The sequence below is a fragment of the Serpula lacrymans genome (genome assembly GCF_000218685.1).
Source record: "Serpula lacrymans var. lacrymans S7.9 unplaced genomic scaffold SERLAscaffold_5, whole genome shotgun sequence".
NCBI lineage: Eukaryota > Fungi > Basidiomycota > Agaricomycetes > Boletales > Serpulaceae > Serpula > Serpula lacrymans.
Window position 1 is genome coordinate 2,044,021 of NW_006763294.1, and position 16,129 is coordinate 2,060,149.

At 46.4% G+C, this 16,129-nt stretch overlaps 1 protein-coding gene across 1 annotated transcript; it reads left to right on the plus strand.

The window, feature by feature from the left end:
* Window positions 1-6,999: 6,999 nt before the first annotated feature.
* SERLADRAFT_436515 (uncharacterized protein) lies at window positions 7,000-7,593 on the plus strand (the record flags this gene model as incomplete). Its single annotated transcript, XM_007316816.1, has 2 exons — window positions 7,000-7,411; window positions 7,451-7,593. The coding sequence occupies 2 exons, from the start codon at window positions 7,000-7,002 to the stop codon at window positions 7,591-7,593; spliced, it is 555 nt and encodes a 184-aa protein (XP_007316878.1).
* Window positions 7,594-16,129: the final 8,536 nt, after the last annotated feature.

The window sequence follows — 16,129 nt, forward strand, 5'->3', positions numbered from 1 at the left end:
CCCATATTTCCCATCGCCCCCATACCCATCACTCCAGGCCCTCTCCCATGTTGTCCTTGTCCTTGTCCTTGTCCCCCCATCCCCTGCGCCATCCCCTGCTGTTGTTCAAGCGCCGTAACAGGCCGACTCGGTGGCCTCCCCCCTCCTCCCGCACCACCCATCCCTACATTCATCCCAACGTTCATACCCATACCCATACCTCCTACGTTCATCTCAAGCGCCGACCCAGGCCTCCCCCCTCCACCACCACCACCGCTCGTAGACATCGCGCTCCCCGGTCTTCCCATCCCCATCCCTGCGCCCATCGTCGTCTGGGCGTGGCCCTGACTCTGGCTCTGGCTTTGACTTTGGCTCTGCGCCGAGCCTGGTCTTGCGGAGGCGGCTGTGGAGGCGGAGGTTGGCGAGTGTGCTTGTCCCTGTCCTTGCGGTTGTCCTTGTGGTGGCTGACCTTGGCCTTGACCTTGTTGATGCGGCCCCGAAAGCGAGGAGATGTTAACGTTCGGATTTATATTGCTTAAACTCGCATTGAGGTTCGGGTTGATGTTCATGCTCATCCCCATCCCCATGTTCATGTTCATATTTGGGTTGATATTCATACCTATGTTTTTTGTACGAATGATGGTCAATAATCAATAGTTAATAATAATAAAAAATACCAAACAAGAAAATCCATGAAAACTAAAGAAAAAAAAACACGTACCCATAGCGTTTACACCAGCATGTGTTATACGAGGGGACACTCCCCCTCCTTGTCCTTGCGGTCCTCCAGCTCCTTGCGACACGCCAACACCAAGACTAGAAGCAGACGCAGACCTTCCGTGTCCCCCACCTCCGGGCTTACCAAGACCCAAAGTCGAATACGCATCTCTCTGATCCCTCGCGTCCCTACCGTCTCTGGGATCTCTAGGATCTCTGGAGTGTCCAGGCCCCGAAAATGAATGCGAATGCCCGTGTCCCTGTCCTTGCGCGTGTCCAAGCTGCTGTTGCTGTTGTTGTTGCTGAAGATGCTGTGCATACCTCTCCTGCCCCATCCCCATCCCCATCCCCTGTCCCTGCGCATGCTCCCTCTCCCTATGCGAATGTGATGTCCCAGGCCTCGACCCCCCACCCCCTCCTGCACTACCCCCAACGCTGCCAGAGGCGCTTCCGGCTGTAGGTGGGCGGAGGGGCGGAGGCATCATCGTTTGATGTTGGGTTTGTGGGTGTTGGTTTTGTTGCGGGTGCTGGCCTGGTTGATTTTGCTGTGAATGCGCTTGTTGTGAATGCGACTGCTGTCCCTGCATAAGCGCGTGCATCTGCATCTGCTGCTGATGGTGCACCTGTTGCTGGTGTGACGCATGCTGCTGCTGATGTTGTTGCGCCGAATGAAGTTGGGAGAGTTGAGCTTGGTAGGCGTGAGGGTCTCGGAGGTTCAGACTCCCGCCGTGTTGTCCTTGTCCTTGCCCTTGAGAGGGATGCTGATTTTGATTTTGATTTTGATGAGAGTGGAGAGGCGGCGAGCTACTCTGATCTCCGCCCTGCAACGGCCTTGGACTCTGATTCATTTCTCTCCTCCCTCCTCCACCTCCTCCAAGCGAGATAAGCCCATGCTGCTGCTGTTGGTGTTGAGAGAGATGCGATGGTGGGCGTTGTTGAGCCTGCGAGAGGGACTGAGATTGGGAGCGGGAAGAGGCGGCAGAGGAGGGTCGTTCTCTCTCTGCACCCCTCTCTCCCCCTCTTTCTCGTTCCCGTTCCCTAACACCCCCACCGCTCTGGGCCAACAACGCCTGCAGCGCAGCTTGCTGATGGGGCGGGAAGGAAAAGGCTGCCGAACCTGAGCCTGCGGAGGGCTGGGAGGAGGCGTTAGTACCTATAGCGGCGGTGGGCGAGATGGAAGTGGAGGCGGGGTGGGAGAGTTGAATTTGTGGTTGCGGTTGCGGTTGTTGGGCGTGAAAAGTGGATTGGAAGGCGCCTCCCTGTCCTTGGCCTTGCGTTTGGCCGGGAGTTTGGCCCTGACCCGCTACGCCGCCAGTCTGGGGAGACTGACCTGGAAGAAGACCTTGTGGCTGTTGCTGAGAGGAGGAAGGTTGTGCAAAACCAGCTTGGGCGCTAAACGTGTGTTGCATGGATTGCTGCTGTGGGGTGTGTGACGTGCTATAAGGCTGCTGCTGACCTCCAGCCTGTTGCTGCTGCTGTTGGGCTGCGGCAGCGGGAGGAAAGTGGTGCAAGCGCTGAAGGTGGGCGATGCGGTCTTGGGAGGACTGTGCATGTGATGGGATATGTGAGTTGGGGTTAAACTTGAGCGTTGAGGAAATATTGTTGTTATTGCTGTTGTTATTACTATTCATGCCCATCCCAGACATGTTACTCATATTAATACCCAAAGCAGCTGGATTGATGCCCCCTCCTCCTCCTCCTGTCGCACCATCGCGTACCCCACCCTCTGGCAGGGCTGAGTCACGCACACCCTGTGCCTGCTGCTGCTGCTGGAGGAGCTGTGCAGGGGTGAGGGTCATGGGGGGGTAGGAGGAGAGGTTCATCTGGTGTTGTTGGTGGTTGGCGGGAAAGGACGACTGGGGCTGGAATGCAGCGAGGAAGGCGGGGTTTATGTTTGCGGGCTGTGCCGGGAAGGAGGTGGACTGTGGACGGGATGGACCGGGATAGCTCATCGTCGCAGCTGTCGACGGCGAGCGTGGGAGTGTTCGATGCTCTAAGCCACCGACGACCACTTGATCGTTCACAACGTTGAAAATCTCACCGTGAGACTGGGCACAGGGCGCGGTCACTGTCACAGTCACAGTTCCCTTTTATGCTCTCCCGCCGGCCTTAGTTAATCCTAGTAGTGGGGATTGTACATCTCAAACAGTACTGTATCATTATGTTTTCACATCATTTTCTACTAAGGCCTAAGGTATATTACACCACCAAAAACACCCCATTGATCAAATAACACTTTATTATTAGTAATCATATATAAAAGTATATTTCACCTTAGCATAGTCATCTCAGCCAAATCCAGAAAGCTTTTAAAGCTTAGCAACTTCTTTGTATGATTGTTTAACTACAAAAATATTAGTCAAGTATATAGTAAATAGCAATGGGAATGATACCTAGGCCTCCACGTTCAATGACCGCAGGAGTGTACTCTCCTGTTTATTCTGTATTAGCAGCCAGCCACAATGCCAAAGTCCTTAAGAACAATCAGATCAGCCCTGACAATAAGGGCAGCACTCCTTTATCACCTATACCAGTCCCTCTGCTACTTTAAGGCTCAGGTGTAGTACAGCCTATTTACTGTACTAACACTGGCTATATGAAACCACACAAGGCTTGACAAGCCCCCAGCATAACCCTAAAGTACTGGAATGGCCGGAGCAGGTTTCCTGTCATAATCTCTCAATTCTACCCTATCTAAAACTGATAACAATAACAATTCCATTATATCTATAATTTCTCCCAATCTTATCTTATCATAGTCACATGACCAATCATGTGACCAATGACATAGTTACTTACAAAGACACTTACAAAGTGCCTCATGCCTTATGCATGTTGCTCAGTCAGTGCCTCATTGTCAGGCAACAAATATGAAGCTATATAACAACAACAGATGTCTGGTCAAGTCCCTGAAGAGGGCGGTGAATCAGAGTACTGAGGTTGAAGAGTATCGGTATAAGCGCAAATCCAAACTGATATTGGACTAAGGAATAATACATTGAGTATGTACTTCCTTATACAGTGAACAGCGACGGTCAGACCGAAAGAGGGAAGATGTCACGATCTTGGACTCCGCAACCCAATGTGAGGCAACAATAAACTATAACAAAAACAACACCTGTCTCCAACTGCACTTGCAGGGAGTAATGTCACGACTTGAGTCAGAGCGCTAGTTTCTTTTTTTTCATTTTCTTTCATTTTTCTTTTATATCTGATCACGTGACAAACATGTGACAAGAACACAAGATCAGTAGTTAGTCACGTGACAAAGCCTAGAATATAACGTAAGACATCAGTCAGCGCCTCATGGCTACTGCATGTCGCATCAGTCAGTGCCTCATGGCTGACCTTCAGAAATGTATATATACCAACACTCATGTACATACTTTCTTCAGTTGTTGATTACTTCTTAATCTAGTACTTGACACTACTTGTTGATCTTTGAGACTTGTCCCTCCGTTAACTCGGTATAGGGGATAGGAATCTTACACAATCAACAACTGTAACGAGTACCGTCTATGAACGTAACAACAGCTATCCTAACCATCATCATCATCCTTATCATCACTATCCTCACCTTACTCAAACTTTTTTACAAAACTCACACTCAACCCATCATCCCACTAAACAACATTCCCACTCGCCCCGACACTATCATATCATTTTTCCCAGCAAACATTGTCATGCACCAAAGTTGATTGGTAGCATGGACAGGTGCAAATAAGATGAGGAGGAGGAGGGTGGAGGTGACGGAAAAGTGGATTAGAATGGGGATCCAGAAACGACCATCAGGTGAGAATAAAAAGGAGAGGAAGGGGCCCATGGTGGGGCTAGGCAAAGGAAGGGGAGTAAGGGAAACGACAAAAGCGAGGGCGCAATGCAATGTGTAGCCAGTGGCGACGCGAAAATTTGCCGAAATGCCGAAACGCGGAAAGTACCGAATGGAAAAGCAAAGGTGAGCATGACTGGATTGCTATTCCACGTGGCACTGTGCCTGTGCGGCACAAAGGCGAGTCTTTTTGAATATTCGCTTCGTTATTGACACCCCCACCATTTCTGATGTCACCACTTCCTATCCGCTTCTGTCGCCAATCCGTAGACTACCACGTGCCACTGCTGATATCAGCAAAGCCCCGGCGGCCGGTTCAAATAGGGCAACAGGTCCATCTTTATGACATCGATCTACCATCATATACTATCAAAACATCGGTCGCTCGTCTTGCCTGGTTGGAGCATGGGTGGGTAATTTTTGAGCTGGAGAAGGTTCATCCCCTTGCGTCGCCCATGTTCATCGCTGTCCCATTCACTTGGGTACACTTATCTTTTGTCCATCGTCTTCGCTACAGCTACACCTACCACACGCTGCCTGGGACTCACTTGTTCCAAATTGGAACTACTCCTCTCCCTCCCTCGTTTGATCAGGTGGTCCAACATAACCAGTCCATTGGTAAGGCCATGGAACTGTTGGATTTGGACTAGGTGGTGGACTGGTGGCTCCAGTTTCTTTTTTTTCAGCAGAACATTCATTTGCAGTGCAATTATTTTTGATTTTTGAATCATTTTTATGGACACATATTTTTTAGAATGCCTGACTGACAATAAAGGAACTGTGTTGATACTGATAGTGTTTTGCCTTGCCCTTTGTTTACTGCATCTTCCCATGACATCATGATTTTCCTGCTCTCTTTTTGCTATTGGACTTTACTTTATGGCTGTACAAACCTGTGACATTACTCACAGCATTCATTGTTCTATCTCTTTCTTTTCCTTTTTTGACAATCTTATCCTGTACTACCTACATAGGATTCGTCAGCATACATTCCTTCCTTCATGTTCTTTCTCATTCTTTTTGCACAGCTATACTGTGCATAGCCTACTTTTCTTTTACTATATAAACTCCTGTATTTTACCTTGTAAAAAAACAAGAACTCGATTCCAGACTTCTTCTCTAAATCTCAAGTTCGCTACTCACTACTACTTGTGATCCAGTGTGGTCACAACACTTCCCACTTCTACCACTGTCAACTGCTGTCATCGTCACTTCCCACTTTTGAAGTCATTGTCATCCCTTTCGATTAGAGTCCTTCTGAGCACTACAGTTTGTGTGTCAGGAGCCTGCTATCACTGGGAACCTCGTCATCTTGTCATTCTCAAACCTACCTTGTGCTACGATTAGCAAGGTAGTGCTCGTCTATACTCGCCACAAAGCCCCTATCTTTCTATAAATTCAACTATCCCTCCTCCTCAAAACCCACACTCATACACCTCTGGGTTTTACTTTGAAGGATCTTTATACATACCACCCCACAAACAACCAGACCACTCCACTGTTCTAGGAGGCAAAGCCCATAAACAAGTTCCGTGGAATCTGGGAGGATTGTGTGTTAGTTTGTTTTTGTTACGATAACACAATTTCCGGACATCTCCTGTCCTTTTTATTCTCCGCTTTAACTTTATACTTTAAGTGCCACGCGGCATTTCCCTTTCTCGCACCGCGTTGCCTTTCTTTTACTTTTAGACTTAACTCTCTCATGCAGTGGAGCTGGCCATACGGGCTAGGCCCTATGACATCATCAGCCACTGCCTTCATCAACTGTATAGTACACATGTACAAACAACCTGTAGTAGTATATATACCCCAATAGATCCAGGAGACTCCTCAGCGAGTCCTCCTGTTGTATACCAACAAACTCTCTGCAGCTTAAGGGGTAACCACTCCCTCAAACATCTTCTTTATAGTGTGTTCTTGTGTGCGCCAGAGTAACTAACTCTTGGTTGTTACATTAGGACTCGCTCTTTCTACTCTCTCGCACGTTTGTGCAAAAAGTCCCACTGGGCACCCGGACTCCAGGGTGAAGGAGATTGGTTAGCGGTTAGGAATATCCCACATAGCAGATAGGTGCGCTCCTAGCGACGGCCTTGTAGTGCTTCGGGAGAAGAACGCAAACCTTTGATACGCGGCCCCCAGCGTTAAGGGGAGTACCTTAGCTCAGCAGTCGGTGTGGAACCACTGTTGATTAGATTTAGAATACAAAGCTTTCACTTTCGAATACCTCTGACCAGGCCGGACACTTGCCTCCGCCAGTCTGGAGAAGGGTTGACAGCTTAACAAGCGGACCACCCCCTGACAACTGTTCGGACCAGGGTTTATTACGTTTACATTTTATATACATTTTCAAATACTATAGTGTGGGTAGTCGGAGATTGAGATCCGATACTCAGCTGGGAAGAGGTTGATCCGCAGATAGCAAGCGGGGACCCCCAGTTACCTATTTTTACGTTACCCAAAGAGAACAAGTCGACATGTCGTTGCAATCCCAAGATATGAATGTGCTACTGCACGCAATGCGTGTGCAGATAGCTGAATTAACCTCGCAGCTCGCCGAGATACAGGCCAACCCCCCTGTAGCAACCCCCTCGGTAGAGAAAAAGTTTAATAAGAAAGTCGAAGTCGTCGCTGACCCTGGCGCCTTCGAAGGAGACAGAGCGCGATTTGCCGAATGGTGGATCAAGCTCCAGATTTGGGTCAAGGCGAACTGGGACGCTTTCGCCGACGACTTTGAGGTAGCCACTGCGGTGCTATCTCGCCTAAAAGGACCTGTGGCGGGTCGATACGCCCAAGTAAGACTCCAGGAATGCTACACCGCGGGTGTGTGGCCCACCTGGGACGATCTCAAAACAGAGATCGAAAAATATTTCAAACCGCAAGCTGAGCGTGACTAGGCGCGTCAGCAAATCCGTTCCTTCAAACAAGGAAACATGAGGACGGATGATTTCGTAACCCGGTTCCTGGCCCTCTCAATCCAAGGGGGTCTTGGCAATGAACACGCAGTGGAACTGCTAGAACGCAATGTGAACCCTCGCATTGCCGAACAGATCTATCTGCAGGATACATGAAGTGACAACTTGGCCCTGGCGGCTGAGGAAGTACGACGAGTCGGTAGAGCCATAAAGCTCTACACCATGCACCAAGGTGGCGAGTCCACCAAACAAAACAACATACCCCAGAGGCGCCCTGGGTCATCAAACCAACATCATAATCACTCTCACGGGTTCAAGCCGTTCGGGCTGCAACCAGGACAGGGTGCTCCTATGGATATCGGCGCGGTCCAAGGCGGACAAATGCGCAGATTCAAGGGCAACTGTTACAACTGCGGCCAAGAGGGACACATGTCCCAAGACTGTAGAAACGGGGCGCAGGCTGCCCAACAAAAAAATAATCAAGGGCGCCAGGCGCGCCAACTAGAAATCGAAAAGCCGGACGATCAGCTCAACTCTTTGGCCGGTCGTTCTTACGACGAAATCCGGGCCTTCTTCTATGACCAACAGGTCAACGAAATGAAGGCTCAGGGAAAAGAATTCGGGGCTTAGGTCACTTGGGTACCTTAGCTCCTGGTAAAAATGAAGTAAACCACAACAAAGTGGCCCCTGCTCCGGGGTGTTGCACGAGCAATAACGGAATGACGGGGATGGCTCCCCAATTTGTAAATATGTTTTTAAATTTGTTATCAGAAGTATGTACTTGTATGAAGGAATGTAACTGTAATATTTATGATACTACCGCTGCACCAGCGTCTCCCTTGGAGTGTGGCCCCGGCGAGACAAACACTAGGGTGCTTGATTCTGGTAAAACAAAAATAGAAAAACATGTGTCATTCAAAATTTCTTCTTCTTCTTCTTCTTCTTCTTCTTCTTCGGAGCCACCCTTTCCCGAAATCCCAAGGCGTGTGTTGATGCACACGTATTTATTCCAAAAGGAGATCCGTTTAGACGTTGGCGTGGAAAACCTTGCCAGGGGCAAAGTACACTCAACGAGCGCACTGCTTGATTCAGGCGCTAACGGGATCTTCATAGATCAGGTCTGGGCGGAGCAAATTGGACTCCCCCTTGTAAAATTAGAAACATCTATTCTCGTCTATAACGTTGACGGTACGCTTAACGCAGGTGGCTGTATTACACACAAATGTTCTTTTGTGGTCGAATACCAAGGACACAGAGAACGAGTCACTGCCGAGGCTACCCAACTAGGGAAGATTAATTTAATCTTAGGCTGGACCTGGCTATTCAAACACAATCCTGAGATCAACTGGCAGACAGGGGTTGTCACATTGTCACGTTGTCCCCAGGAATGTGTAAACTTGGGTAAACCAAATCATGTCCATCACAATGAGCGTCTCGAAAAGTTAAACGCTAGTCACGTTTACGAGCTCAGATCTTTAGAAAAGATCGACGATGACGATGATGAGGTAAAACCTGAGGAAGAGATTAAGAGGCTGGTACCTCCCGAGTACCACAACTTCTGGAAAGTCTTTTCGAAACACAAATCAGAGCGCTTCCCAGAGGCTAAGCCTTGGGACCATGCGATAGATTTGAAAGACACCTTCAAACCAAGGAAGGGACACATGATACCGCTCTCTGCTCCCGAAAGAGACGAGGTATCTAGTTTCATAGACGAACAACTTAGGAAGGGTTACATCAGACCTTCCAAAAGTCCTATGACGTCCCCGGTGTTCTTCATTCCTAAAAAGGATGGTAAAAAGCGAATGATTATGGACTATCGTTACGTGAATGAGCACACAGTTAAAAATGCGTATCCGCTGCCTTTGATTAGTCAGCTGGTGGACAAACTGGCTGGCGCCAAAATCCTGACAAAAATGGATCTCAGATGGGGGTACAACAATGTACGAATCAAAGAGGAAGATGCTTGGAAGGCCGCATTCACGTGCCACCGAGGATCTTTCGAACCCCTTGTTATGTTCTTTGGGTTGACCAATTCACCGGCGACCTTCCAGAGCATGATGAACGAGATCTTTGCGGATATGGAAAACTGTGTCGTCATTTACATTGACGATTTATTAATATTTACAAAGTCGGACGATGAGGCTGAGCATGACAGGATCGTGCAAGAAGTCCTTCGACGCTTACAGGAACGGGACCTATTCGTTAAACCCGAAAAATGTAATTTTAAAGTGAAGGAAGTAGACTTCCTCGGTATGATCATAGGCCAGAACGGAATCAGGATGAACCCTGAGAAAGTTCAAGCTATTTTGGAATGGCCAGAACCTACTCGCGTCAAAGGAGTTAGGGCTTTCCTAGGCTTAGGTAATTTCTACCGAAGGTTTATTGAAAACTTTGCAAAAATCACGAGACCGTTGAACGATCTCACCAAAAAGGACCTTGTTTGGCAGTGGGGCGCCAAAGAACAGGAAGCTTTTGATAAGCTTAAACAGGCATTTACAACAGCGCCCATATTGGCATTCCCTGAATTAGACAAAGAGTTCCGGCTAGAAACCGACTCTTCTGACTTCGCCACTGGGGCTGTTCTATCAATCAAAAGCCCTGATGATCTTTGGAGGCCTTGTGCCTATTTATCGCATAGTTTGTCGCCTACAGAGCGCAACTATCAAATATACGACAAAGAGATGCTGGCCATCATTAGAGCTTTAGAGCACTGGCGGCACTACTTAGAAGGTGCTAGGCACCAATTCGAAATTTGGACCGATCATAAGAACCTAGAGTACTTCATGACGGCCCGAGACCTGAACCGGAGACAAGCCCGCTACGCGGTGTACTTGTCAAGGTTCAATTATAAATTAATTCATAAGCCAGGAAGCTCAATGGGGAAAGCGGATGCTTTATCTAGAAGAGAGGATCATGCCAACGGCATTGAAGATGACAACAAAGGTGTCACCCTGTTAGATCAATCAAGGGTTGCCAATGTTAGAATCGGGCAAGATTCCGCTCTCCTGGAAGTCTTCAGGAAAGACATCTCCCCAGAGGAAAAGGCGCGCCTTGACGGCAATAAAAACTATTCATGGAAAGACGGGCTCTTTCATTTCAAAAACAAAATCTATGTGCCTGAGTCCGCAAGGATCAAGGCAATGGATAGACATCATGACACTCCAGTGGCTGGGCACCCTGGATGGCAACGAACAATGGAGTTGATCTCCAGAAACTACATGTGGCCGGGCATGGTCAAAGACATACAGGAATACGTAAAATCCTGTCTAAGATGCGCCATGGCCAAGAATTCCCATCAACCGCCGGCGGGTAAACTCATGCCGAACCCGATACCAGCTGGCCCCTGGCAGGATATATCGGTGGACTTCACGACGGATCTGCCCGAGTCAAATGGGTACGATTCAGTAATGGTGGTAGTGGACCGCTTCTCCAAAGAAGTGGTATTCATACCCACCAACAAAACCATCACCGCCGCCGGTACGGCAGACCTATTTAAGGATTTCGTATGGTCAATCCATGGGTTACCAGAAACGGTAATCTCCGATAGAGGACCGCAATTCGCTAGCGAATTTACGAAAGAATTATGCTGGATGCTGGGCATCAAACCTAAATTATCCACGGTGTTCCACCCGCAAACCGATGGACAAACGGAGAGACTCAACCAGGAGTTGAAACAGTATCTCCGGATATTTATTAACGACAGACAGACAGATTGGGCCAAGTGGCTAAAGATAGCCCAGTTCTCTTATAATATTAAACAGTCATCGGCTACAGGAAAGGCACCATTCGAGGTTACTAGATCGTACCTCCCCAGAATGGGTGTAGAACCTGGCAAAAGCAAAAACGAGGCTGCTGGGAACATGGCAAAAGACATGAAGTCTGCCTTGGACGAAACGCGCAAAGCGCTATTTAAAACTGCGGAGCAGATGAAAGACAGGGCAGAGCGTAGACGCTCTAAGGCCCCTGATTACAAGGTCGGCGACCTGGTCTGGTTAGACACCGACCACTTGAAATTAAAAGACCGGCAGTCTAGAAAACTGACCGAAAAGTGGATTGGCCCTTACCGGATTAAGGAAGTCAAACCTAATGCGGTGGAGCTGGAACTCCCAAAACGAATGAGGGTGGTACCCACGGTTAACATTAGCCGTGTGAAACCCTACAAAGGACCGCTGCCGGGACAGCGCGTAGACCGGCCCGGTCCGGTAGTAGTCACCCAGGAAGGTGAAGAAGAGTTCGAAGTCGAACGGGTGGTAGATGCACGCTTGAAGCATGGAAAATTAGAGTTCCTGGTCCTATGGAAGGGCTATGGAGACGAGGACAGAACGTGGGAACCAGAATCCCATCTGGAAAACTCCCGCGACGCTGTTCGCGAATTTTATTCTAGGAATCCCTCAGCTCCCAGGAAGCTTAGAGGCATGGATTCAAACCTTTTTAATTTCCTCTTTCAACCTATGCCCGAAAATTTTACCACTACCTCCGGAATTTGGTCTCGCCTGGAAGTCGAGCCTTAGAAGGGGGGTAGTGTTACGATAACACAATTTCCGGACATCTCCTGTCCTTTTTATTCTCCGCTTTAACTTTATACTTTAAGTGCCACGCGGCATTTCCCTTTCTCGCACCGCGTTGCCTTTCTTTTACTTTTAGACTTAACTCTCTCATGCAGTGGAGCTGGCCATACGGGCTAGGCCCTATGACATCATCAGCCACTGCCTTCATCAACTGTATAGTACACATGTACAAACAACCTGTAGTAGTATATATACCCCAATAGATCCAGGAGACTCCTCAGCGAGTCCTCCTGTTGTATACCAACAAACTCTCTGCAGCTTAAGGGGTAACCACTCCCTCAAACATCTTCTTTATAGTGTGTTCTTGTGTGCGCCAGAGTAACTAACTCTTGGTTGTTACAGTTTTTGTGTGTGGTTTTCTAACAACAGTTCTCATCATCGACACCGGTGCGGAGAAAAAGGACATATGAGTTTCAAGTGCAAAGATGCACAAACAAAGAAACCCCAGTTTAATGTCCGAAAATTCTTAGAGAAGATGACAAAAGAGGAAAGAGAAAAACTCCTGGTGGGTTTTTAAAGAGGCTAGCAGTACCGCATCAACTGGCTGCGCCCCAAAAAGACATTCCAAATCGATTTCTCCCTTTAACTGTGGAGACATGTATTTGTATTTTACCAGATAGCATTGAGAATAAATCTATTGAAAATCCACAGGCAAAGAAAGAAATTAGAAACAAAAGAGATGCAAACAAAAAAAGAAGCACAACCACAGCAGAAGCAGCGCATAGTGATGAGACGTCCACAGTTCCGACGGCGGGCAAATCACTAGAAAGTGCAGCTCCGACGGCGGATGCTAAGATTCCTACACCCAATGCTGCAAGCTCTACGGAGACAAACACAACAGAGACTGTAGAAGAGAGGTCAGGAACCCCTTTAAATAAAAACCTAGAAAAAAAAGTATGGACCCCAGAATGGGTCGTAGACAGGCTTAGAGACCAAAAGGAAGAGAGATCTATTGGAACCTTGAGTGCCTGGACACACAAAAAAAAAGCAGAGAAGTAACTCATGCAAAAAGATGTTCATGAGTTACCAAGGAAGAAGCTGTACAAGCAATCATTGAAATGGCCTCCCCTAAAAAGTACATTAGGGGCACCCAAGGCAATCAAATGAATGTAATGTGCAAGCTTACTACCTTAGACACTCTGAAATCAGAAACAATCAAAGCACTATTGGACAGTGGATGTACCGGGAGTTGCATCAACCTACAATTTGTGAAAGATCAAGGATACAAAATAAGAAAGATACTGAGACCAATACCAGTCTACAATGCAGATGGTACTCTGAATACAAACGGAGCTATCAAAGAATTTGTAATACTACTTATGGAGATTAACAACCATATCAAAAAGATCAGTTTTGCGGTAACTAATCTAGTTACCGGAAGAATGTTCTTAGTGTAGAAATTATATTACATAAGCAAACTTTGGAGCTTCACCCGAAGATTTACTCTGTGATTACAACCGGCCTTTGGTGGCTATCATTGTCTTTCACATGATATTTACATATGATTGTTATATAAGAAGCATGTATTTATGTTGTTATGACATTTGTTTTCCCCCAAGGAATCCTTCTCCCATGCCTGTTCCTGCGCCCTGAGGGACCAGATACCCAACACTTAGGACATGAATGGCTAACCAAGCACAATCCCATAATAGACTGGAAGGAATCACGGATATTATTTGAAAGATCCCCCAAAGAGTGTAAAGCACAGATCTGAATCTCTGATCCAGAGGAAGATCCTGACACGTTCTTTGATGAGCTAGACAGAGAGGCGGGAGAGAGATTGATTCAAGTAAATCTCACAAATTTTGAAGACACTACCATAGATAACCAGTATTACCATATTCAAGCCCAAGGCACAACAGCACAACAGCTAGCTGAAGCCGCAGGTAAAGACAGAAAGAAGGTGGATTCAAAAAAAATAGTGCCCAAATATCTACATCAATACAAAGATGTATTTGGTAAAAAAGAGTTTGATGCACTACCAAAGAGAAGACAATGGGATCATGCGATAAAGCTGATACCAGGAGATCACTCTCTTGATTGCAAAATCTATCTGTTAGCACGAGGAGAACAAGAAGAATTAGACGCATTCCTAAAAGAAAACTTAGAATCAGGAAGGATAAGATCATCCAAATCCCCATTTGCATCACCATTCTTCTTCATCAAAAAGAAAGACGGGAAGTTGAGACCGGTACAAGACTACAGGAAGTTAAACAATATCACAATAAAAAACAGATATCCACTTTCATTGATAGGTGAACTGGTAGACAAGCTTAGTGGAGCAAAATACTTCACAAAGCTGGATATTAGGTGGGGATACAATAATATCCGTATAAAAGAGGGGGATGAGCCAAAAGCAGTGTTTAGAACAAATTGGGGACTATTTGAACCATTAGTAATGTTCTTCGGACTTACTAACTCCCCTGCCATGTTCCAGACAATGATGAACACCTTGTTCAAAGAGTTGATAGATGAAAGGCCCGTGATCATATATCTAGATTACATTATGATCTTTACAAAAGACATGGAAACACACCGAGCAACGACGCGACGTGTGCTAGAAATCCTGAGGAAAAACCATCTATATCTAAAACCAGAGAAATGTGATTTTGAACAAACATCAGTAGAATATCTGGGACTTATCATCTCAGAGAATGAAATCTGCATGGATCCGGTAAAGGTAGAAAGAATTAGCAAATGGCCAGAATGCAAAAACAAAAAGGATATTCAAGCATTTCTCGGCTTTGTTAACTTCTATAGAAGGTTTATAGAAGGATTTGGAGAAGTAGTGAAACTATTGACCAAGTTAACGGGAAAAGAGGATTTCATTTGGGGAAATGAACAATGTGAAGCATTTGAAACATTAAAAATGTGTGTTGCTTCAGCCCCGGTGTTAGCCCTCCCGGTACCTCATGGTTAATACAAAGTGGAGGCAGATAGTAGTGACTTTGCAATGGGAGCTGTATTATCACAAAGACAAAAAGATGGCTGGAGACTGATTGCATACCTCTCTAAAGCACTAAACCCCACAGAGCAGCTTCTAGCCATCATGACAGCGCTCAATGAATGGAGACACTATCTAATAGATGCAGAAGAGGAATTTGAAATATGGACAGATCATCAAAATCTACTATATTTCAAAGAACCTAAGAAGTTGTATAGGTGACAGGCAAGATGGATGACTGAATTAAGTCAATACCACTTCTTGATACACCACATACCTGGCCAAAAACATATCAAAGCAGATCTATTATCGAGGAGATCTGATCACAACAAAAAAGAAGATGATAACGAGAATATAACACTGCTAGACAAAAAACTCTCCGTATGCATGATGCTAACCCCAGAACAAAGACAAAGAATAGCAGACAGCCAAGAAGAAGAGTTAACAGTAAGCAAGTGGATCAAGAAGAGGATGGGGAATGTGGATGACTTGATAAAAAAAATGAAGGGAAAAATAGAAAAGAGAGAAGATGGATAGTTTGAGGACGAAGGCTACATAGTATTCAAAGGCAGAGTCTATGTACCAAGAGATGCCAAGTTGAGAGAGAAAATCATTAGATGTAATCATGACTCCACTATTGCAGGGCACCCAGGAAGATATAAAACCAAAAAGCTGATAAGTCAAGAATACTGGTGGCCCTACGTGGACAGAGATATCACAAGATATGTGGATGGATGCAGGACCTGTTAAAGAACAAAGATGGATCATAAGAAGAAGGCATCACCACTCCATCCAAGTAAAATCCCATCAATACCATGGCAAATCATATTGGTAGATCTGATCGGACCACTACCCAAATCCATTGGTTATAATATGATCATGGCAGTAGTAGACAGATTCACCAAGATGATCAAAGTGATACCTACCCAGATGGAAATAACTTCTGAAGGAGTAGCAAGACTATTCAGAGACCATGTATTCAGAAACCACGGCATACCAGAAAAGATCATCTTGGATCAGGGACCACAGTTTGTTTCCACATTCATGAAAGATCTTCACATGCTACTCAAAATAGAAGAAAACCCATTGACGGTGTGGCATCCACAAACAGATGGACAAACGGAGAGAATTAATCAGGAGATAGAACAATGTCTTTGAATCTTTGTTAATCATAAACAAG